This window comes from Aphis gossypii, chromosome 2 (genome assembly GCF_020184175.1).
Source record: "Aphis gossypii isolate Hap1 chromosome 2, ASM2018417v2, whole genome shotgun sequence".
Taxonomy (NCBI): Eukaryota; Metazoa; Arthropoda; class Insecta; order Hemiptera; family Aphididae; genus Aphis; species Aphis gossypii.
Window position 1 is genome coordinate 53,939,297 of NC_065531.1, and position 27,388 is coordinate 53,966,684.

At 34.0% G+C, this 27,388-nt stretch overlaps 1 protein-coding gene across 2 annotated transcripts in view; it reads right to left on the minus strand.

Annotated features, from left to right (window-relative positions):
- Positions 1 to 26,014, minus strand: part of LOC114129377 (disco-interacting protein 2) — a 79,990-nt gene extending 53,976 nt beyond the window's left edge. Inside the window, exon 1 of one of the 2 annotated variants that reach the window (XM_050198959.1) lies at positions 23,911 to 26,014. In XM_050198959.1, coding sequence (XP_050054916.1) covers positions 23,911 to 25,627 — 1,717 coding nt within the window. In that variant the 5' untranslated portion in view covers positions 25,628 to 26,014. The remainder of the gene's footprint in view (positions 1 to 23,910) is intronic. The other variant, XM_050198958.1, reaches the window with a different exon arrangement.
- Positions 26,015 to 27,388: the final 1,374 nt, after the last annotated feature.

Consider the following 27,388-nt stretch of genomic DNA (forward strand, 5'->3'; position numbering starts at 1 on the left):
GGTTAATTTTATTGGATATTTACAAGCCGGTCACGCACACTACCTACGTATAATAATACACAAATCCCGTTTCCTATAATACAGTGGTCGGTAGTCGTCCAAGTATTCCAAAGATGTCTCCCGGTGGAAACATTCGTTTAAGGTATAATAACAATATGATCATATAAAACTCCACCATTTCGGCGGTTATTATCGTCGACGATATTTTCTTCACGTACGTAAACCGATTGTTTTGATCAATTTTATTCGGCGTAATGTGAGACGTGACGTGACGACTAGTTTTATATATGTACAACAAAATGGTACTTAAATGTCGCGGAGATGGAATAAAAAATAATTTCACCAATCTCATCACCGCGGTCGTCGATATGCATAATATATTGATAAATGGATGATGCAGGCATGTAGAAAAAAATTGGCATGGAAAAACGACGTAATATATTAACATTAGGTATATTGCAATATATAATATGATATAATTATTGTACATCGTGGCGCTCCCACCGCCGCGGCCGACCGTCATCGCCGCAATCGTCGTCCGTGTTCGCGTTTACGATTGTCGGCGGCAGAGCTGAATCACATAACGGTATAATATATATATAATAATATCGTTCAGGTTAAGGGGAAACGCGCAACGACGAAGGCTACGCGCGCGGTTATTATAACTACGATGACTGAGCGACGATAGTGCGCGCTCGGACGACTGGAGCAGAGAGGAGAGAGAAAAGCCGCACACAGATTATAGGACGCCGACGACGAGGACGACGTGCGATTGATAAATATTACACTACATAATAATATAACGGTGGTCGTTAATACCTCGGCCGATTTTAATGGCCCGTCGTAATGTCCACCGCGAGTATAATATATATAAAAATATAATACCTATACATCGCACGAAGAGTCGACGTGTAAGCGTGTATTATACTATATATACATAATATACGTAGAACGTACACAACGCATTATTAGACAATACGAAAAACTCGCGAACAATAGTCCTCTATGGGCAGTGGATAACGAACGGCGTTTAAGTCGATACGAAATTTCTAGTTTTTATAATGGTATAGAACACTACGAAAAATAATACACGATAATACTAGCGGGCACGAAGACGAGTGTCATTGTTTTAAAATAATGTCGAAAAAGAAATCAAACATAATTTTTAAAAAATTAGTTAAGAAATTGCCATCTCCACAGAGTAGGTACACTATAGCAATAAACTGAAATACGTTTATTGCAATGTACAATATTAATATAAATCGTATAGTATAGTGTGTTGGATTTAAGTCGAGAAAGACTTTTGGGTTATCTATGTTGTATCCTTGAATACGACAAGAAAATCCAATTTTAAGATAAAATTAAGATAAAAGTATAAAATAACCTGAAAATGCTATAAGATATAAGCCATGAATTTGTAATAAAAATCGGTTAGAACTTAGAACATAATAAATATACTAACAATATAATATCCCAACTCGAAGTGTACGTGTCATTGTGTCAAAACTCTACAGGCACGACGTGACGATATGTCTTAGAAAAAAAAACAATATATAATATATTATTTATGTTACTCGTCGAAACCACACGGGGATGGGTGTAAGAGAGTATTATTTAGCGGGACACTGAAACTACAACGGAATTTTTTTTACTACTTATTAAAAATGTTTTAAATCCTTAAGGGCTATAATTTGTGGTTTATTTTATAAACCAGGACGATTCTTTTAAAGGAAAATACTTATAATATTCATAAAAAGTTATAGCATTTTCAGACATAATTCTCTTAGATTGTTTAAAGGAAAAATACATTTATGCAGACTATATATAGAGTATTTTAATCTGTAAGACAATAGTTTTAAATTAGAAGATAGTAAATTGTATGTTATAAGTTAAAAATGTAAAGTTTAAATTACTAGAGTGAATTATTGACAGAGGTTCCCGTAAAATGTTGGTCCACTTCTCTGTTTATTTAAACTTTAAAAAAGCATAAGTTATAAATATACTAAATGGTAATGATAAAATGAATTTTCAATAAATAAAGTGTTTATACCTTTAATATAATTTGCACCCTATTGTATTTATATACTATGGCATGAAATACAAGATTATCTGATTCTATCGTATCTTAAAAAAAAAAAAATAAGAAAACTAATTTTTGAAATTGTACAGTATTTGTCGATCTAATATATTATAAGGGTACTGTTGATATCAGTGAATGCGCAACTGTGAGCATATAACACATATACGTGTAGTGTATCCAATTTTCCGGAACTACCATCACCGAATCAATGTCGTCCAAACACAATTGTTTTATTGTTCACGACACACACATAACGGTGACAAAAAAAAACCTTATTGTGTTTGAAGATAAAAATAATGTATACGAATGCGGTACATCGCGTAAACTTTCACTGAATCCATAGGGATTGACGTTTCTATAGAAATAACTTCCTTAAACGAATAATATACGGGGAAAGTTTTTTTCGTGATTACATTTCAATAGTTCTGCAAAAAATAAATTCCACACGTTAGATGGAAAAATATACATATCATCATTTTGTTCACATTTCGATAACATGTGTATTACACAGCGCCAGTACATGAATATGCGAATATATAATAATATATAAATGACAAAATAGAAATGTTTAATAAAACACGGTTTGTATAAAAATATTTACTTCCTTTTATTTAGGTATCTTATACATATAGCAATGTAAGTATATACGATGAAATAAACTATATAAAGCACGTGGTATAGAACGACAGTCATACAGAGATAAAACTATAACGTTAATTTGATGCAATATAATACTATAGTGACGCAGTGATGTCGAAAGTTCAGATACGATCTATTAAAATAGCTGTATTTTACATATGTGTTTACTGTATATTATGTACGTGTTTGACTATAGATTCTATACTATAGAAAGATATTATTTTAATTTCAATTCCATATACACTTGTATAAATTGTCTAACAAATTATATACTGATTTTTTTAAAGAATGCGTTTAAAAATGATGCTTTGAATTTCTTTTGGGGTTTGTGTATTTTACACTGGAGCAGCAGCCAGCAGCTGCAATGTCGATCGTTATTGCAACAATCTCATAATTTTCCTACAGGAACAAAAAAAAAATGACCTATATAAAAAATAACTATGCTTATTTTTTTATATATATAAAATGTCCAATTGTTTATATTATAGAGACTTGATGAAACTTTTGGAGCTCTCCTTTTATAACGTTTATACCCATTTAAATGAGATATATTGAAGTATATATAAATGGATGGATCATAGTCCACATAGACTATATAGGTATACAAAAGTAAAAATAAAAAAGACAAAATTGTAAGACCAATAGCTCCCTCGTACTGCACAGAATCTAATATACCCGTCAAAAGATATCTATGAACCAAAATATATATATATATCAAACGACTCGAGGGAACTACATGATAGTAACCGTAAACTTTTATTCAGAGAACGAAAAAGCGGTTCCTTATCGTATACGACCAAACAGCAACACGCGCGGACTTTATTGCACGTCAAAACCGTATATATACGCCATTATCAGACACTATATACGGTACTTCTTTTTAGCGAATAACCAGTGGAAATAACCGTTGCGTCGAGAGATTTTGAATTATGAGATTTATTTATTTTTTTTTTTTACGCTGAGGGTTTATATCGTTCTATAGTTCTATTAAGTTTTTAGCTCAAACAAGTTTTTCGACATACTTATTTAAATCGTTATTTTCGTTTCACAACATACCAACAAAAAAAAAACCCTCGATCGAAACAAAAATACGCATTTTTTTACAGACAAACGCATATGTGAATATATATATGTTAAACATATAAACATCGATGAACCCAAAAATTTCACTAAATATTATTATTGTACATAGGTATTATGTCGTCAGCGTCAAATTTTTAAAACGCACCATCGTCAACAACACTTATTTCAACCACGCATTGGGTTTTCGTCAAAACCAAAGAATCGTCGAATTCAATAGCTGATCATCTCGTTAATATCCGACCGTATCTAATACAAATTGTGTATTATACGATGTAATAACAGTTGGTATGTATAATACACATGATAGGTTAGGAGCATATTTATCGTCATCGATCGAACGTCACGAGCTACTGAACATGGACGCGTTTAGTTGGACGGGGCTCGAGAGGAGTATATTATACGAGTTTTCTTCGGTCGCGGACACGTCTCCGGCAACACGAACACCAGACGTACACGCGTTTTCAAAGTTTTCACTATACGATGAATCGTATTTTATTATATAGGTATACCATCGCGAGTACAAAGAAAACTAATTGCATTTCTGTAGTAGATATAACATAATATACGGATTATTATAATATATTCCGTACAGCGTTTTATTTTTATTTTTTTTTAAACCGGTATCGCTACGAGTGGTAATAAAAGGTATTCATATATGACTATACCTCATATCATATATATAATTACAAGGTCCCGCTTGTTTACATCAACACCACGATTCGCCCATCAATTAAAAATTGATTTAAAACAATTCTTCGCGATTTAACAGTTTGTCATCGTCGTTTATTATACACAATAATATAATATAATAATATATATATAATAATAATAATAATAACATCATACAGTAATGTTATATTATATTTTCCCGCGATTACGCATCAGAGAAAGATCAATAGTATTACCTTATATGGTCAGATTGTCGGACGAACAAAAAATATTGTAAAATAAAAACCAACATATGTACAACAATAAATAATTGGAATTCGAACATATAATGTATACGCATAGATGGGAACAAACAAATATATTTATGCACAGAGTATATTATACTATATTAGGTATAATATTAAATTAGAGGTAGGTATATCGATAAATATGTTGGCGACGATTAATCGACTGTTAACGTTATATGAAATGACACGTACGCCTAAAACAATATCGTTTTGATAAGTATTAATAACAATGACAATCCTGCGAATCACGTATACATTATATTATGTTTATATTGCGGTCGCACAAATCACTTGACCGTATCTCTGCTGCACGTGCACGTGTTTATATAGGCACATTTGCTTTGGATTTCTGGACGCGTCACCACCTACCAAACCGAACCAATGGCTCCGGACCTTGAACTATATATATATTATATAGGTAAACAATAATGTTTGTATAATATTCATTGTTGTAAATTTATGAAAAAAAAAAATCAAACGATGTCTTTTTTTATAATAATATTTGGTACGTGGTTTTCGCCTCATTTCACGACAATAATTCGAGGATACACATATGTACACCATGTGTATGCGCGCGGTTTTGCTTATCGTTTCGCTTTACGAGTCTAACCTAAATAATATAAAATGAAGCCACGCCGAAATTCATTATCAAAACCCAAGGCCGACCGTGTGAACGTCATCTACAATGCGTAGTACAATTAAAACCGTACTGTGCAAAAATATGAGCACGCAACATGTGCAATTATATATGTCTATATATTATATTGTTGTTCAGGTCTAATTACGCAAAAATGTAAGATGATTAAAACCAAAAAAAAAAAAAATAATAATAATAATAACTCATTTACATATTGTTATGACATTACAGCGTGAAAAAAACCTAGAAAAAACAACAGTCGTTATCACTACTATCCATATAACATTATAATTTAATAGTAGGCGGTAGTCGGTAGATACCTATATAATGATATGATACCGTGCATATAGTTGATTGTAAAATCAAAATAATAATCTTGACGTAAAAAAAAACTCGTCGTTACAACACGTGCAAACAAAATAAACAAAACAGGTAATAATCGAACCCACGCGCAATAAACGAGAAATAAAGCCGGGTATCATACAATATATTATTATTTTACTAAATATTGTCTTAAATTAAAAATCGTGTACCCGGCTACCATCAGGTGGTTTTCATGTAAATTCAATAAATATGATACATACATTGATACATACATTAGGAATTATACATTACACTTAAGTTTCATAATAAAATACATTAATTGTTTTTTTCAAAACGGTAAATTTATTTCTACTGACTGCAATACAGTAATATAGACATGTATTACAATATGTAGTATTTTCGACGACGTCACGATGAAAAAGAAATCGATTTGAAAAATATTAAACTATGTTACATATACGCATAAAAAAACATAATATTATGTGCATCAAAATGAGTGTGTGTGATAAATAAAACAAAACCATACATAATGATTTAAATAAGATTAACCTATAATCTAGTTTAAGATAAAAAAAAATTATCATTTATAATAAAAGGCTTTGTCATATCTGAAGAATCTCCAGTGCAGTTATTAAAACCGAGTCGCTGGTTATAAGAAACCAAGTAAGTTCAAACACGAAAAAACTATTATTATAAACGACGGCAATGTAAATACACATTATTATTATGACACACATAAAATAATATATATATAAATACTGCAGTAAGCTTTATATTATTATAATATATATAATATGTATATAGACACGAAGCTAACTAAAGTCTCAAAGTCAAATAGCGGCAGTCGATATCACGATTTCTTCTACAATATGGAAAAATATAGTCATGATCCGTTATAATTATATACCTATATATAATATATAACTATATAGTCAATAAAGGGGTTGGAGAAGGGGAAATTATGTTGGAAAAACGTTTACTGAGCTTGTGATGATCTTTATGGCTTTATGGGTGGCAGACACAATGTCAATATAACCATGCACTGCTCATTACATAAATGATTGTTTTTATATAGTTATAGGTGATATTATATTATACGATCAAGAATTAATGTTCTGTTCAGGAAAACTCGTAATTGATATCTGTGGCGAGGGTGTATTTTAGTCAATCATTAACACTCCATAAATCTATTTCTTTTTAATATATTTGTAGACTTTCGTTAGATTAAAGATGATTGAAATGAAAATGATAATATTAACGTCAAAGACCGTTATTTATACCTATGTTTTTCAAACTGTAGGTTGTCTTTGAAAAAAAAACACTGTTGAAAAAGTTAAGTGTTTCAAAGTGGAAATGCAGGATCCCTAATTAAAAATGTGTATAGTTTCAAATTGATTCACCCAAAATTATCCTATAGGTACATATGTTGTTATATTGTATTTTATTTTTGTGTGCATCATCACTGACGTGTTAGGGTTATAACTATAGGATAATTCGGAGAGTAACAACACGCAAAGGAACCGTGCACGTGTGTGTGTGTTTGAAAGAGAACCAAGTTTTTTTTTTTTTTAATTGGCTTCCTACTCGAGAACAGAGACCTTCCTCATCCTTGACACGTATGTCGACAAATCTACAAGTCATGTTTCGATCCACTCGCAGCGGCCGTCGTTTTCGACCAACAAATAAAACGCGCCCAGGACACGGTTATATATTATATATTATTATATATATTAAACACACTGTAATATAGTTTGTGTGTGTGTGTGAGCGCGAGTACTATTACGTATACACGTAGTTTTATATAATAAATATAATACGATATTATGGAGTTTGATTGCCGCGGACAAGCACGGCGTGTGTGGTGTGCACGTATAAATCGCTATCCGCCCACGAAATATAAAATAAAAACGTAGAACACAGCGGCCGCCTTCTCGGAACGCTTAAACGGTCGCCGGGCGAGTTTAGACGAAACTACACGAAATTCACAATACCCATAAATTATTTTATATAACTTTTTTTTTTTTGGAAGCCCGCGGTGGTAAGAAGTTTGATGAAACCTATTCGTGCTCGATCGCTTGTTAAAAAAAAAAAGATGTGCGTAAATGGCAAACGATCAGCAGTAGAAAGCGAAAAATCTAAATAAGGAAATTATATCTGTCGAACGCAGACGGCGAGTATTGTTTACAGCATGATATTTTTTACACTATACATGTATGCTCAGACTTTACAGGTTGTTGTTATTATTATTATTACATTAGGCACAATAAACCCGCAGTGAGCAAATATAAAAATGAAGTTTCATACACACACATATGTTATTATTATGGTACCTACATAATATTTACATTATGTAATTTGTTATATACCACAACATGTATTTATAAATATTATAATAGTTTGCAGTAACTCGATCCTCGACAGCGGGCAGGATACGTTTCAATGAAATACTAGAAGTTTTAATATCACTCCACTATATATTATACTGCTGCAGCGGACGGTTCATTATTTTCTAAAAGGGATATAATAATGACAATGTAATAATATATCTTATTCTAAGTATATACGCATATTATAAATGTATAACTGCATCAGCAATGACATAACCGACTCATTAATGTGTATAATATATTCTGGAATACCCCTCATTTCATCGCTGAACCAATATTTTCCCGATGGGTACTTGTCCGTCGTCAAGTGTGATATTGATGTATAGTTTGTATGCAATGTTCAATGTATATTATATATGGCATAGATATAGTTGACAAGGAAGCACAGATATACTGATATAAAGAAACCGCACATCAAAATCGAGGACCTTGTCCCCCCCCCTTTCACCGACAACGATGATTATTATTATTATTATTATGACGATAGTAATAATAATAAGTATACACAAGAGTCATGCGAATGATGATGAAATCGCATCTCTAAAAGATAATTATCATTGCGCTGCGCCAAGGACCGATCTCAAAACGATAATCTCCGCGGTTATTCATTATTATTGCTTGAACTAATTAACTAGCGGTTGCTTCAGAAACTGCAAGCTATTGTTACCAAACACAAAACCGAAAATATATGAGCCAAAGTCCTACGCTCGAGCAATGTGCAGTTTGCGTGTAAACAACGAGTAGGATCGAGTTAGAAACAAATTATTAAGAAGTCAATAAATAGCCAATAATACATAATATATTATACCACATATATAATATGATCTGTGTGTACATAATATATTGAAATGTCATGCATATGTAGGTTATGTGGGTGCGTACAGCGTTGTATACGTGTTCATAAAATGTGTATACTCGATCGGAGAATGACCGACCCCTGAAACTTTAATGAAATAGTCCGACTTACAATTCGGCGGTCGAATTAAATCGCATTGCCTCATAGTTCTGAAATTGCATACCTATAAATCCTGCAGCATGGTAGTATTAAGCTATGTGCTGATGAGGTCTCGGAGCAATCTATTACAAAATGTTTATTCGTTTTAGACGCTTTTCGTTTATAGACCATATACTTAATATAATAATGGTGCGTTCGATAAAAAAACAAACATAATTAATTATTTGTAGACCTAATTACACATGCGATTTGCAGTTAAACGAGTTAATTAATATAATGTATAAGGATTGAGTCACAAGTGGTATTATATACTCGTGGTTTTAATATAAAACAAAAATATAATTGTAAAACGTCAATAATTTATAAATAAGATTGCAAATTATCTATAAACAGACCGAGTCCGTTGTATATATTATACCACGTTAAATTTTAAGTATATCAGCTAACAGCTCTAATCGCCACACAACATAACCATAAGATATAATCGACTCTAGAGGTACGGTAGTATCCTCAAATCACTCATGTGAATGCTGTACCTAATGATGTATAGCAGATCTGCTGCAGCATATAGTCGGAACACGTTTCTAATGTGATTGTGTTGAGTATGTGTGAGTCTGTTATATAACAAATAATACACTATATAACAAATAATACACGGTCGAAATACGAATTTTTCGCGCTCAAAAATATTATATTTTAACACTAAAAGCGATCAAGAGACACGGTACAGCGACAAAAAGAATCATATAGTGGACATTGAAAAAGAAAAATCCCTCTCTCGATACGCGTATATTATATAATATGTTTTTCTTTGTATCTTCCTCTCCACAATATCACTGTAGCATATACATTTACTAAACACTATCGTTCGGTGGGTTTTGACATTAATAATAACTCTTGCGGTGCTATATACACACGTTGATCGAGGGCGTAAAGTACACAAGTATATTATACTATACCGACGATAGTGTGTGAGTGTTAGCGCAAGTATACACCTACTATATACACACATATTCACTATAGTCCTGGGACCGGCCGAGTACTCGCGTACGAGTGGGCGAAACGCATAAACCGTCAAGGTCGTACACGCCGTCCGTGTATTATATTATATTATACAGCTTGTATTGAAACTTATAGTCGTAAGTGTATATATACATAGATATACTATACGTATACCGTGTAATAAAGGGCCATATTGCCGCGATAAAAAATATTATCGTTGAAAACAAAAGAGAAAAAATTATAAAATAAAAACGTTTGGAACTGTAAGAAAAACACGTAAAAAACTTGCAATCAGTTTATTTATGCAGAAAATAAATCGTATTTATAAACGATTTACGATTGATTTTATTTGATATTTTCATTTATCGGGTCTCAAAGACGATAATATGATGATGGGAGGTTGTAGTTTTGTTGAATTTTCGTCACATTGCTTCACTTCAATCAACACTATTTCGTGATGTATACATCGCAATAGTGCTTACAGTTTAGAGAATAATATGGTTTGACAGAAAATCGTTAGGTAAGACAATGGATAGATGAGGAAAAAATTGACGCTGTTAAATGATAACCGATCATTAGATCTACGTGAAAATATCATTGCTCGATAAACGCATATACCGCCGTCGTATATAGTGCATATTATCATGATATTACGCGTTAGGTCGTCAAGGTAGGATGAACACACATAGTCCCCAAAGTAGAGATAATAATTTACATTACGCCTTTAAAACTATTATTAAGAAATTAGAGTATATATAATATTTACATATCAGTGGAGTAGTATGTTTTATAGGATGGTAGAAAATGTGATAGGTATAAATCACGATCGCTATAATTTAAATTTTTGTTTTATTGATAATATGTTATCAATGAAATACGTATTTCACGAAGAGAAAACGCGGAAACAATATTTCATAATTGGTAAAGTATCATAAGGTAAATAATAGATACATATACATTTTTTACACTTCGACTTTTTATTTCCGAACTTAAAATATACGACAGTGTAAAATAAATATATATATCTGTTATTTCAAACTAGATAATGATTTTCTCGCTTAAAAAATCAGCGACAAACCAAACGTACAAGCGTATATATATATATATGATATAATATATATACGTAACATCCATCGAATATTACCACGGAGGTAGCGGAGAGACGTTGTAAAAAAAAATCTCAGACACTTTCGCCCGAACGGCATAACACGAATTCAATCTCACGCTAGCGACGACGACGTAGTAGACTGCAGTGTATACATGCAGCACTATAATCCGCAATGCACTATACTACAATAAAATAATATAAAATATATATGTTGGGTGATTTTTGTTTTGTTTTATCGCACGGATAGAGAAATTATCTACTTATCCGGACGCGTTTGTACGGTTTTACTTTCTATGTAACTCGATAAGAATATATACACTGCGATGTAATCCGATTTTTTCCAAATTTAAATATTGCTTAAGCCTCTACAAGCAAAATAAATATAATACTTAAATCGTATAAAAACCGACCACGATTGGTTAAAAAACAAAAAAAACCACCCTATACAATATGTATAAATCGTTACGAGATACGTAAAACGTGAAAGTCGTCAGGCTTTTACGATAGGTACATACATATATATACATTATAGTCTCGCTTTAGGTACGCGCGCGTTCGGCTGGTTCAGTGTTTAAAGGTGATTTATCGTTACGGTATTAAATCAACCGGTGCCAATATATAGTGGCGTGTATTTTATCGATATCGTATTGGAGAAAAAAATTCAAATCGTCTTAATGTCACCCCGCCAAGTCCGTGCCAAATACCTCTCCGCAAGAGCTAAATAAAAGCACATTAGGTATATTAAATGTTGTCGAATCTCGCTCGTTTATTATGTATTAATATTATTTTCCAAACGACACGTAGACGTTTGTCCCCCGACAATTCGACAAAACCACAAGTTTAGTATTTTTTTTGGCAATTTAGATGTATGAATTTTTCTTTTTGGCGTGGAAGCGTGCAGATGCATACGAATTTAAGAAAAAAAAACTCGAGTTACAAACGCGGAGGGAAATAAACAATAATAATATCGTATCCATGGCACGTTAAGACAAACATAAAAAAACGTACCCCAGAGAAACATCTTTTTCGAGCTTTTTATTTTGAAATCGTTCCACGCGCGTTGTGACAAGTATTTTCTTATAAATTACATATATAAATCATATTATTATAATATGATTGAATAATATTGATTCATGCGTAAAATATACGAAGTTCATATATGTGGGTGGACTATAATGACGTGTTAAAAAACATTAGTTCTCTGATTCTGGTTTTTAATACACGATTTCCGTGTATGAAGTACCAGAATTAGATTTAATAATCATTTATAATATATATATATATATATTATTTTCTAGGACTCTAGGATATATTATCCGTCACTGGTCGATTACATCGTATAATACCCACGCGAAAAATTCAACCGAGAATCGAGTGATAATCACGGTATAGCTGGTACGTGATAAATATTGATACATCGCTAACCAGCTTGCTCGTAATGCGTCGCAAACAAGGACTAATCATAGGCACATATTTTTAACCGGTATTATAGCGTATCATGGTATTTAATATACTCGTAATATTTCGTTTTAAAAGCACCAAAATATTATATTACAATTTAAGATAGACATCTACAGATTATTATTTTAATCGTATACGTACCATGAATTATTTTATTATAAAAAACGATAAAACGGTTTTTTGACATTTGTTTAGCACGTGACCTACCAATATACTTTCTAAAGTTTAATAGTTTATTTTCTTTGGTTCGATATGTAACCTATCTGGTTTTTGTCCAATTTTAAGTATAAATTTAAATAATTATAATAACAGTACATCTAAGAGTTGTTTTTATTTTATTTATTAGTGCATTTATACATTGTACATATTTACTTATCGTCTATCGACCTATGACTTATAAGTAAACCGGTTATAGGTGCATATATAATATATATGCTATGCATAAAATCACATGTAAATTTGCAAAAACTATACTTAGGTGTATTGTTGTGATTAGTAATTATGGAAATAAACATTTTGGGAAGAATACCTGATAACATGATACAACTCCAGATATGTTGCGTCATTTTATTGAAGCATACCTACTTGGTATAGACTAATAGATTACTAAAAAAAATAATATTATTTTTATAATTTTTATTGCATATCAAAAAAGTTTAACCTGCCAAATTAATATGTATCATAATTCAGAATAAATTATTAAATATAAATATTTAAAAATTAAAAAGAAATAATGACATAATTTATAAATGTTTTTGAAAATAAATACTATTTTGTTTTTTTTATAGGTACCAATAACATGTATACATTATACAAATTCACCGTTATAGCATATTTGAAGGAATTTGCAGTTATCTGGTAGGTCACCGTCTAATTAAATACCTTTTTATTTTTAATAATACATTAGCTTATCAAAGTTTGTTTGAGAAATATCTTGTAACTAATTACCAAACACGATTTTTCTGGCAATAACACTTATATTACAATAATAAGTGCAAAAATATGCGATCAGTGAGACCGGTACTTCTCATATTATTGACCACATTAATACATTATGCCCATATATTTAAACTTCGTCTTACTAATGCATAACAACATGACTAATTTTAAATGTTTGAATAATCCGTTTTACGGTATTTTTAATATTATACAGTAAACAAGTGTTGGCCTATATTATCAACTTAAATGAAAATAATATAATTAATCTAGGCTTTTTTAATATTTTTATTTTTGAAGAATGTTATATTTAAATTTACAATATTCAAATGCTTATATTTTACTTTGAAATTTAAATACCAAACAAGCTTAAAAAGTTGCACAAATAGTTGATACTATATGCGTTAGTATAAGACAGTGACATCAACATGATGGTGTATAAGGTAAAATACGTCCTGTTAAGAAAATATATAATACTGCGTATGCTTCAAAGTTCGGTTTCTACGGGAAGGTTATGACTTGGTAGGTACTTACTGCCGTTTTAACGTGTGTCGTGGATACAGCATAATAGTTGACTTAAGTTTGCGCGAGCGAAACATTTAAACGACTTAATAATTGTCAAATTACGCGAAAGAAGATTCCATTTATGCCACGATCCTCCGCAACATCAGCAATATATTAAGTATATATATATATACCTACAGCGCGTGATGTACGTATATATACGTTATAGTAATAATGTAATAACAGTTGCATTATATTCACAGACTTCGTGTATCTCCTAGCTCGATGCAGTCGCTGTAATCGTCGTTCATATATATATAATTCAAGATAAATGGCGGTTTAGCATGCCACGAATACTTGGTTAAATACATATTATACTAAATACTGTTGTTCACTGTTAGAACCAAAGGTCAAATTTTGTTGACTTATTAATTTTTATACAAAATTAATATATTTTTTTTTATTATTATTTTTTTTTTTATATATTTATATTAATAGAAAATTGAAAATGAACATGTAAACGTAATTAATATCATCATAACGACAGCGATTTTGATGGGTTAGCAACTCATACATCGTAATAATAATATACACAAAGAGAACGTTTTACACTGCTTTATAATGTATATATTACGTAACTAATGAATACAATTTCCTAATTATATAGCAATTTGAGGTCTCGATGTTTTTTTATAATAACCGAATATTTGTAGAAATTTTGTCAAAAATGTTATGAAAACTGCAGATTTTAAATTAAAATATAAATTTATAAAAATATAATTCAAAAATTAGGGTTAAACCGACTGAAAATCATTAAATAATTAGTTTGCAGGTCAAATAACGGTAATTAAATTTACTTTAATATTCTATAGGGAGTCCAATGTAACATAATATAATATGGGGACCAACACTCAATAATAGACAATATTACTTAATACCGTGTATTACCTATTTGGTTATGTTAATTTACTTAAATTTATTTTAAACGAAATCGGTTGTATTAATTAAATATTGTAATAGTTTATATAACAGACATAAATTAAAAATATTTTCCTCTAGCTACCTTTTATAATTGTAAAAATGTCATAACTTTGAGAGGATTTATTTTAAACTATAAAAAAACTAAGACTAACTATTAGTTGGGGTCATATGTAACTTTTTTTAAAATATTTAAAATTCAAAGCAATGTTTATGAAAATAATGTAGGGTTTAAAAGGGACACATGAAATTTTTTTCAAATAAAACTATTTTTACCTGAAAATTATATACATCCATATTTTTTTTTCATTTGTACTTTACATTAATAACGAAATGTAACTTTTGTCTCCGGTTTCCACCAGTATTATAGAGATAATACACATCAAATATGCGTATTCAAACATCGTTCATTTTCGATAACGACTGCAGTGAATCACTAGTTTGTGCATACAATATCATTTATATATATATATATATATATACGTGTACATGTTCTACGATGACCAATTCACTCTACACACAGTGATTCGCACAACATGTTTGATCTCGGGTAAACCAAACAAACAATAAATGAGGCATTCCGGATATTCAACCCCGCATTGCCCGGATATTGAACCCCGGGGTGCAGCCCGGATATTATGACCTATGACGACTGCAGAGTAATGGGTAATGTCGTGCCACTAATATGCTTAGTTATATTATGTATTACATTCTCGTGAACTTGCAGTATCGATTCAAACAAAAAAAAAAAATTAAAAGTTTTTTGATGTAGGCAGACGTATATGGACATGTATATATTATATTAAACATGAGCCAAGCATTGATATACATTATATTTATATCGAGTAATAAAAAAATACCAACAATATAACTACCATCATACAATATCTGTACTTTGTGGAACACATTAATAATGGTAACTAAAGTAATTATTTTATACACAATATCTGATTTTCAATTATCTATTATCTCTTTATACTAAATAAGTTTTGAAAAGAATCAAAAATTTCGTATTTAACTACTAAACACAATTCATAATATACCAATTAGGTATTTTATATATTATTTAAAACTTATAATTAATATATTAAATTAATGCCATTCCTGTGATCGGTAGTGACTATAAATATTAACCCTACAATAGTGATCCTTAATATTAAAGTGAATATACTGAGCAAATGTTTAGTGTGTTCAATACGTTTACTAAAATTTGAATAATGCAGATGCCTGATTAGTAGATATAATGTAATATATTACTTTAAGATATCCGAAAAAAACAGAAATTATGTATGAAAAAAACAAAATAAAATGACTAATACTTTGTTTTTTAAACGCGTTATCCTTACAGACCATATTTTATTGTGTACATCCTTTTATAATATATTTAACCATCAGTATGTACTTATTTATAGGTAAGTATATTTACTCGCTAACGGCAACCGAAAATCGATAAAGCTCGTTGAATATAACAAACACGTTATATACGACACACCATTTACAATATATTAACACGTAAAACAGAACGAAACCTAAACCAAAACGTACCTATTTCATTAAATGGTGTAAAACGATCGCGTTTTTATTCGCTCATAGGAAAAACTCTAAACAAAAAAAAAACACCCATCGTATAAACTGAAGTCTTCACACACGAATGTATATAAATAAGTGCGATAAATTATGCGTACGTACACCTTGATGAATAGGTGACTATATTTTTGCAAAATAGGTTTTTTGACGGGCAGCAATAACAAGCCATAGACGTATATCAATACACGCGTGTCATGAGCGTCCGATTGATATTACCAACGACGACACATCCAATTTGAAATCAATATAACAGTTTAAGGTTATCATCTCAAGTTAGGAGCGTCAATAAATTATATATATTATAGCATACAATACTATAAAAGTAAGTACTATATACCACGCACACACATTTATAAAATGACTTGTATACATCCAAAAGCGGTATCATAATAACATATATTATATATACCTATAGTGCAGGTAACTGCGACATCTGATGAGCACCGACGACCCAGTACAATAAAAACAGTAACAATATGCACGTCGTAAGACAACTATACATATAGATTTAAGCATCATAATATATTATATTATGTCGGTTCAATCTCGCACCGAGTTTCATTACAATACTATATATGATACGTATACCTTAGGTATAATATAAGACATGATATATGTATAGGTTCGAACATCGTTTAATGCGTGACACATATAATTAGTCGTGTTTAAATTCTTTAACGTTACAAACGTCTCGCGGGTAGTGTTATAATAACTATACGAACACGAATATAGCATCATAACTCGATTTGTTTGTCGCTACGAATATTATTTTGTAAACGATAAAAAAAATAGGTAGCATGATACGAGTATTTAAATTGGCCGCTGAATTATAGCGTGTGTATAGTCGTACTATTTTACGCTCAAACGGCTATGATTATAATATATATATAGTTGAGGATGTTCAAAGGCATTAATGGATAGGTACGCATTATATAATATACATGGTCCGTTAAGTATTACCCGGCAGACTCGACGACAACGTCTCGTTACGGCGGATTTATGAAAATTAAATTGTATTCGAGTGCTTGATAGGTATTATACGCGTTTCGATGACCGTAGTTATATTATATATTTATATATACCTATATATGTATATACGTTGGCCGAGAGCCATAGAAAACCGTTCGAGTGTACTAAATATCGAACCTATAAAGATATTTTATATAAACTTCAATATTAATAATAATAAGCTGTATATGCAATGTTTATATACATAGAAAAATAATAAATAAGTACACGGGGCGGAACACTTTTCACTTAAGAATTAATAGCGCTGCAACAATAAAAGTATATTATATATACGTTATACTTTAAAAATATACAAAAATCATAAAAAATAATACAATATAATTTTCAAGTAAAAAATAGTATGATGGAGTATACCGACATGTTTGATACGTGTATACAACTGAAATGTGCCTATTATTATTATTATTTCATTTGAAATCATAAGTGTTAACGGTTCATACCGGTAAACGAAGTCCTCGTGGAACCTACAGTAGTGACCGCACCGATTTAATGGTAATAATCACAGGAAACTGCAAAAGCTATATAATACAGTGCAAAACGATACCAACGACGGACGTAGACGGAAGTTCGTCAAATCCAGTCAACTGCTACTACAGTACTATTATAATATAATAATAATGATATAATGTCAAAATGGACGAGAATAATATTATTTCTACTAAGAGTCGGTGGTGGTATCATCGCCATCGTCGTTGAAACCGCTTGCTATGACTTTGAGACAATAGAGATTAGAGATTACTATTATTATGCATAAAATATATAATTATAAATTATAGATGAATCTAGTTGCAAGGGATTTTTGACGTTAAGTGACGTATCTCTGCAGTATAAATATCCACACTATATATATATATATATATATATATATATATGCAATGTATACGCTGTCATGATATGGGTGTATGTATTAATTATGTATACACAGGGATCGCACATTTGTCATTCCTTCAATATCCTCCTACTTACAAAAGGACAGATTCCAAAAATCCTTCTTACATAATTAAACGTCCATTAGTTCAATAGCCAACGGCGTATCGGTGACGGAATTGATGGGCAAACGACGACGTCCTTACGCGCTATTCGTATAATTATACAGCACAGAAGGATTAGACAAATTTGGTATAGCCAAAAAAATAAAAATAAAAATAATATATGGTATCAACTACGCATTGCCGTCGCAATAAATCTAAGGATTGGCAATTTCCGGGAACGCGAGGAAATTCAATTCACGGGAACCATACAGAAACTGCTGCAGGAATGAATAGTAGTTTAAGCTATATAAGGATATAATAGTGGTGTTTTTAATTCAAATATTCAAGTTTTTAGCTAACTTTAAATTTAAAATATTAAAAAAGGCATATTAGGTTTCAATTTGGGCATATACAATATATCATGTACCTGTATATAGTAGCGAAATCGATGCATATTATATATTGCTGGATCTGTATGAGTCTCATTACAATTCTCTTTTTTTTATTAGGTATATGAATATAAAAAAAATTAATAAACATTATAGGTACTTAACAAGAATTTAATCCAACAAATCTTTCATAATTATTAATAATAATACCTTAATACCCTAATAATACCCTTTTTCCATTGATAATTTAAACAATTTTAACACTACACATCTCATTGTGAAATAAATATATAGGTATGAAAAAAACGGGAGATAACCCAGCAGTAAGTAAGGTAATATAAATTATTAAATTATGCAAACCGACGTTAAATGATGTTTTGACTTTTGGTCATAGCTAATACCTAAAAGTTTTAAAACGTTCGGCCGACCAATCAAGTCGTTCGAGTAATACAATTAGGACATTACCTTTTTTAACCAGCGTGTGACTAAAATAAGCGCAGTCGACCTTACCCAAAACGACAATGACAGTAATTATAATTATAACTATTATTATATTTGGATACTTGATCCACGTAGTTATGCGTACGGATTTGTACACCGACCGGCGAAGCCGCATACATCAGGCTTTGACGTATTTTCAATGTGTGTACGATAATAAACATGAACAGGTAGGTGCAGAGTAAGTACATATAGGATAAGTATATCTATTATACGCAATACGCGTTATAATTGAACTTTCCGAAACAATGCGCACATCGTATATGATAATATAATAATATATTTCAAACAAATATGGCAAAACTACTGCGGTGACGCTTCGATTTTTCATCCGCGATTTTTCTCGACTCGTTTACGATACGTCTACATAGCTAATTATGTATAAATGTCGTTACAATTGTTGCAGTCTGCATAGCCTTGGAGTACGGCCACCGGACACACTCTTATAGGAAAATATTATATACAGTGCGTGAACATTAAATAACGCGTTTATATATAATCGTTTAACAATAATGCTAAATCAGCTGCTAATCACACGCGTTTTGACTTTATATATTTATGTCGTATAATGTATAATGCGATCGACGAATGATAGTTACTGTTGTATACATCAAACGCATACCTATAATGATATCAATAAAATAATATACTTTCCTTAACGAGATTTCTGCACACGCAGAGAATTACGAGGTAATGCTGCAATATAATATATATTATATTATATAGCGTAGTAAAGTACTGTACGTTACTGTCGCAACGTATATAGTCGCATTTTGTAGGTACACGTCCTCGTACTTGTACTTAGAATAATAATAATTATGGTGTATAATTTTTTTTTTTTTTTTTTTTTTAATAATTAACGTTTAATAATTTAAACTACAAAATATATTGTTTATATATTATTTAGATATATTAAAAATAAAGTTTAAAAAAAAAAATTGTAATACAATGTACACAGGTAAATATTATTACTATAAAATTATGTCTAAAGAGATGGCGTCATCAGACTCACCGTGAGTCCACTCTTATACAATATTAAGTAGTACAACAGGTGTTGAATATTAATACAGAAATCGTTCACGTGACTTACCTGAAACAAAAACAAAAACAAAAAACCATTAGATAAATATTTATCACTATTATTATTAGTATTTTCATTATCATATAGGTCATAGGAGGGTAATGAGGCAACTAATAGAATTGACATTCTAATGTAAACTATAATGATGTATTCGTATACACAAATTAGCGATCATCAAAATTCTAACTATACAACTTTCGATTTAATCAAATCGACTAGAGACGAATTAAAATTCCTCAAAATGCCGTAACAACTGCAACGAATACGATAATCGACAAGTACCTACGCAACCACATGCAATTAATTCACCTAATTATATCAAGAGACGCGTTTTGAGTGGCCTCAAGGGAGGTATCGTTTCAAATTTCAAAACAGTAAACAAAAAAACATACGTTCTAATGCATAAACATCATATTTATACGACAAGAAATCCAATTAAGTTTTAATCAATGGTTGGGGATTGGTTAGGCTCTAAGGTACACAAGTAAAAGACCAGTGATTGACTGATGCATTGTCGAATTACGTCCAGTAGAAATTTAGCTGGTTTTTCATTTCTACTTAATAGTTAATACAACACAACATACTGTTTATACGCATACGCGATACACTTATCATATTATATAATGTTATTGTCGCTACATGTATATAAACATTATAAACGTTTTTGACAAAATTAATGTATCGATGAAAGTTATTATAATATTGTTAAATACAATCGCCGAGTATCCTATATATATACAATATACATATATTATAACAGCAACAACAACATCAATACCGTACTTATATAAAAATGTATTTAGGTTTTGCTGTAGTCGTTATAGAAAATCGCATCTCACGACGGGAACGTAATGCTATTTCAACGCGAAAACCCATACAATTTATTACGCTATGACGATTCAATAATACATCATTTCGTTTTATTATCTCGTACCATATTATAATATATTATACGAGTTTCGTGTGTACGCGTACAATAATGAAATACGATTTGTCCGCATAACGCTTGATTTTATCGATGTATAAAATCCAAAGTCGTGAACGCGATGTATATAATAATATAATATGTAATATATGTAATAATATAATTTATCGTTATAACATATACGTGGCGTAAGTAGTTTCACCCCGGAGCACAGTCGTCGTTCGAGACATAATCAAAACGACTCCTGTGCCCGCGATTGATGGCAGCTCGAGAAACTCTATATATATTATAATATATAATATAATAATAAATATTCACCCGAGCGCGTACCATTATCGCTGTGCTGCTACCGCGGGGGCTGTACACGGTTCGTATAATTCAATAATATATTATATATATTATTATGACGACGGCGGTGGCGAGGAGAGTTAATGACGAAGAACGGAATAATCAGCTGACTTGGGTTTATTATTGATTAAATATTTTGTATTCTATAAATTATCACAACTAACCAGCGTATACGAGGAGTGCGTGTGATGCGTTGTGTATCGTCCTTTCCACTTCACCGGTAAACCACCGCTGTGGTATATTACAATAATGATATTACACTTATATATATAATATATATAATAAAAATTATATGGACTTGTAGGCGAGTGATACTTGATCCCGATCGTATTTGATTGCCGCTAACCTTTTCAAGGTTCCCAGACTACGGGGGGTTTCTTTACTCTACCTACATAGATTTACATATCACCTACAGAGTATATGGTTTCTCGACTGACGTTTTTTTTTTTTTTTTTTTTTTTTATTGTTATGGTCTTTTAACCTGTAATTTATATATTATACACGGTGGGAGATGATCTTTTTAAACGACATGGGATCGTAATTATTATTGTCGGGAAATACGTATAGGGCGCATACTTGATAATCATTCGTCGTTAGGTTTTTTATAGCACATATACATATGATATGTATATTTGTGTGTACCTATCTCAAACTTGTTGGTTGTTTTTTTAGCACCTAAATTATTGTTTCAACTCGACCACTAAAGTCTTTTCGCATTGCTCTGCAGTGTTAACGATTTATAAAATGTACCGTTGAAAATTTATCGAACGACTCGAACGAGGACGCCACGCCTTGAAATCGAATCGCGGTATTAAATCATTTATAAAATCCGTAAAGGTTCTTTTTATAGGTTACGAGCAACAAAATATATTAAACTGAATTTTAATACACAACTTAACGGGTTTAAATCAAATACATTTCGCAGGATACTGACGAAAGCGTTTGTCGTCGCGATAACGCACTTCCGCAGATGCCGTTTACACAATATTAATGAATGCGGAAAGTGTTGCAGCATGTATAATGTATATAATAATATATGTCTAGTGGTAAATGTAGTATTATTATTACCGTATGTCGGACATAATTAAATATAATATGGTAAAACGTAAAAAAATTCGTATTATGCTTAACCAGTTTAGCGGGTTTATAGAGTTATTCCATCAACAATTTCAATGGAAATGAATGAATCAACAAAAATATCGATGGTCGTGTCGTATACATACCCAATAAGTTTCGTCGGTTTAACGGTAAAAATATATTTATTATAAAGACGTATACCTTCGAATGGTATTTTTAGAACTCTAATGTTTTATAGCAGTACTAACCTATATAAATATGACAAGTATAAGCATTAGCTACTTCCTATATTATATTATAGAATGTATCAGGTATTATAACACGTTTTATGCCCGCCAATTAAAAGTTTATTTTTTTAAACATCGCTTTATATATTTGAAACACTTATTACCATCTACAATAATTACACTATAACGATAAACAAACTGGTTAATATAGATACATCGAGTTAAAAAATAGAGGTAGACGTCTCATCGCACACGGTCGAGACGCCGACAAATTTAATTTAACTAATATATAGCAAAAGTTTTGAGTGCAATTAAAATAGCAATTCAATTTGTGAACAATTCGCAAACAACGCGTCATCCACAAACGTTGGCGAGCTGTACTAGACAGATTTATAATGTATATACGTATAAAGTACAATCAATATTTCGACGGATATAAGTCTGTACGACGTGTATGTATATGTTATACAACCTACGCGAGTCGTTAATTACGTTTTGACGAGCAGTATTGCAAAACGGACAAGAATCGACGTGACAGTAACATATACTATATATCGTAATAGTAAAAACAAAAGTCATAAGTCATAACGACCGTTGGCGCATTCTCGAGAGTCTCGCGTGAACGTTACCTACATATTATTATATATGTAGGGAAAAAATACGCGAGTGACGGCACAAAAACGCGAATTTAAGACGAAAATCGGACGAGGAAAAAACCAAAAACGTACTTGTTGGCGTTTTCGACTTTGCCGTGACGCTGGGTCTCCGGGTGGCCGCGGACGGCGCCCGCCGGACCGGCTTCACCACGTATTTAATATTCCGTCGGGCCGACTTTTTCCGTTTCACTCGGTCTGTGTTCCGGACGGGCGTCCGGTTCTGGTCTTGGTGCTGGTGGTAGTGATGTCTGCGGTGGTAGAGCTGCTGTATCTGCTCCTGCTCGTCGTCTTCGGTGTCCGCGTCGTCCGTAGACTCTTGCCACCGTCCCCGAACACCGGTGCCTTTCGATATCGACTCGTAAAGTCTGTCCTGTTCGTCGTCGTAGTCTTCGCTGTCGGTGTCTCCGCGACACTGATCGAGTCGATGCTGCAGACGAGCGTCTTTGGGCACGCAATAGTCGCGGATCTCGACCACCGTCCGGGACGGCTTGTTCGGGTGATGGTGGTGGTGGTGGTGATGGTGCTGGGCGGGACGCCTCTTTTCCGGGGGAACGAACATCATGGGGTCCAGTTTGAGCTGTCGGAACGGCGACCTGGCGACCACCACCTGGTAGAGTTGGTCTTGCGGCGCGGGCAAGGGCCGCTGCGCCGCCGCCGTCGGTTTTCCGGCGGCGGCCGTGGCGGCGGGACGCCTGGGCGCTTTCTTGCGGAACAACTGCTGCTTGGACGGCCGCGGCGGATCGGACAGCCCGGGCGCGGACAGGCTGAACCCCGAGTCTTTGCCCGAACACGTGGACGCCACCGACGAACGGGACGCCGTCTTGTTGACGACCACGCCGTCCGGGGCCCCGGGGTACCGGTGGAACCGCCTGCACGGCACCGGCCGGTCGTCCCGCTTGTCCTTGAGCGCGCTCTCCAGCGAGTGGTGGGCCCGGCGCTGCGGCTGACCGTCGCCGTCGGCCGTCATGGCAGAGGCCGCTGCAGGCCGCGCTGGAAGCTCCAGGCTACGGGGGGCGGCCGGCGGCAGCATCGGAGCGTCCATCCATATCCTGCCCAGGCTGATGGCCGAGTCGGTGCGACTGCTGTCGTCCAGCTCCTTGTGCACGTGGTAACGGTACCGGGCGGGCGGCGTGGGTGGCGGGGGAGGCGAACACGACCGTTTCATGTTGTTCAAGTCTTCTTCGGCGCGTATGCATCGAATCCACTCGCCGTAATCGATGACCGGCGCGGCGACGGTGGCCGCGGAAGAGGAGGTGGAGTCGGCGACAGCGGCGGCGGTCGTGGCGGAGGCGGCCGTCGTGGACGCTGCGACGGCGGTGGTGGGTGGCGGAGATGGCGGAGGTGGCGGCGGCGGTGCCGGCGCGACCGCCTGCCGTCTCCGCTCGACGGGCGGCGGTACGTCGTCTCTGCAGGGCGGCGCGGGCAGAGGACTTATCGGACGACGACAAGCGGCCCGGGGACTGGCCTGCAGACGACAGACGACCGGAGACTCGGCCGGAAGCTTGTCTTCCGGCTGCTCGGTCGGGGCGAGTGCGACGGAATGTTGCTGCTGCTGCTGCAGATATCGTCGCGGCGGTTCGTCACCGCCATCGCCGTCTATCAGAGGCAGAGGCTTTTTGGTGGGATTTCTGCCCTTCTGACCGCCGCCGCCCCGACTGTCCAAGTAATTCCTGCGGATCGATATCCGTTTGAACGAGTCGCTCCGCTTGAACGGCGACTCGTTTCGGTCCTTGTTCTTCCGACGACCGCCGATCAGCCGCCGGAGGTTCTCGAACGTGATGGGTTTCATGCGGCCGTCTTAGCCGGCGACTCTGTCAACTGCAGCGGCTGCGGCGGGTGCGCATCCGTCGTCATCGCAGTCGATTACGCGGCGCTGTTATCGGACGCGCGCGCGCACACTATATATGATCACTCGAGGGCCGAACGACTTACGCGCGCGGTCGACATACACTCGCGCACTAGACCGATGATAGGAAAAAAAAAATTGTGTATTAATCTATTTACGAGAGGAGTAAAAAAAAAAAAATAGCGATATACGCGCACACAAACAAAATATCATTAACAGCACAAAACACAGAGAAACGACACACTCGCGACACACGAACCGCAAAACGCGAGATCGATCGGGTGACGGACGACGACTGCGCGTGTAGTCGATAATATTATTATATTACGCGGCAGAGCTGCAGCGAGGAGCCGTAAACCGCCGCCGCCGCCGTCAACCGGTTTCGGGTACGGTCGCCGCCGTGTAACCACCACCACTCGGCCAAACCGTCGCGCTCTCTCGCGACGGTGGTGTGTATATGCGTGTGCGCGCGTGTGTGTGTGTGTAGGGGGGAACCGGTTGCGATGCAACGCGAGCACGAAGCGGACAAGTTGCCCCCAAGGTACTTGTACAAGGACGCAGCCGCCGCCGCCGCCGACTATATCGTGTGTGCGGCGAGTGCGTGTGTGTATAGAGCAGCACAGAGAGATCAAAGCACTCGGGTCACTGGCATCCCGCCCGAGCAGCACGGCGATGCTGCTCTCTGGTCCGGCCGACGGACACTCCGCCGCCGCCGCCGCCACTACTGGTATATAACAAGCTTCGGTCCGGTCACTTGCGTTTTCAATACACACACACACACTATATCCTATTATTATATTGTTATGTGCAGCACTTATTGCGCCGCTGCCAGCGGACATCGTTCGTATAATGATATAATATTATAATATAATATCATTACCGACAGATATTAAAAACATATTTTTGGACTTGTCTATATATAGGTACCTACGTTCGCCGCTTCCTGTTCGTTCGATACTATAATATAATATTATGTTTAAAGTCCATTTTTTTTTTGTTTTACGCAGTGATATTAACGACGTGACGTACTCTAAAGACAAATTTCGTATCCTCAAATTATAGACGCGTTATATTGAATTCGCATTATACGATTTTATAAAATAAGCGTAATTTATATTTAATTTACATAACGTTATATTCTAGAACATTTTTCAAGTGAACGTTTTACAGGAAGTAGAAACTAAATTGATGACCAGAAAATATACGATTCGACGACTAGAAGGCCGGTGAACTACGTAGAAGTATTACCGAAGATCATGTCTGACTCACCACAGGCGTTCGTTTTTATTTATACCTGGGAAACTGGTCCACAAATATTATTCAAAGCGATTCGAAAACAGTTCAACATCCGTCACATAATTTTTAGAGTTGCATAATAAATATTAAATGCATTTTTTTAAGCAACTGCATGCTAAAACCTGATTATGCCATCGTTTGTTCTCGTAATAGTATAATATCATATAAAAATCCTATGCAGTTAATTGTATCAAATTATATCTCTTCAGATAAAATATATAATTGACAACCCGACGTTAATGAATTAAATTCAAAACTACATTTTCAAGTTAATTTATAGGCAATCCGTAGTAATATAGAATAAAAATGTCAGAAAAAATAGTAGGTAGTTTTAATTAGAGTAGCCTGACACATAATTACAATACTAAACTTATATTCAATATAAATCTAAACTATACATCAGTAACG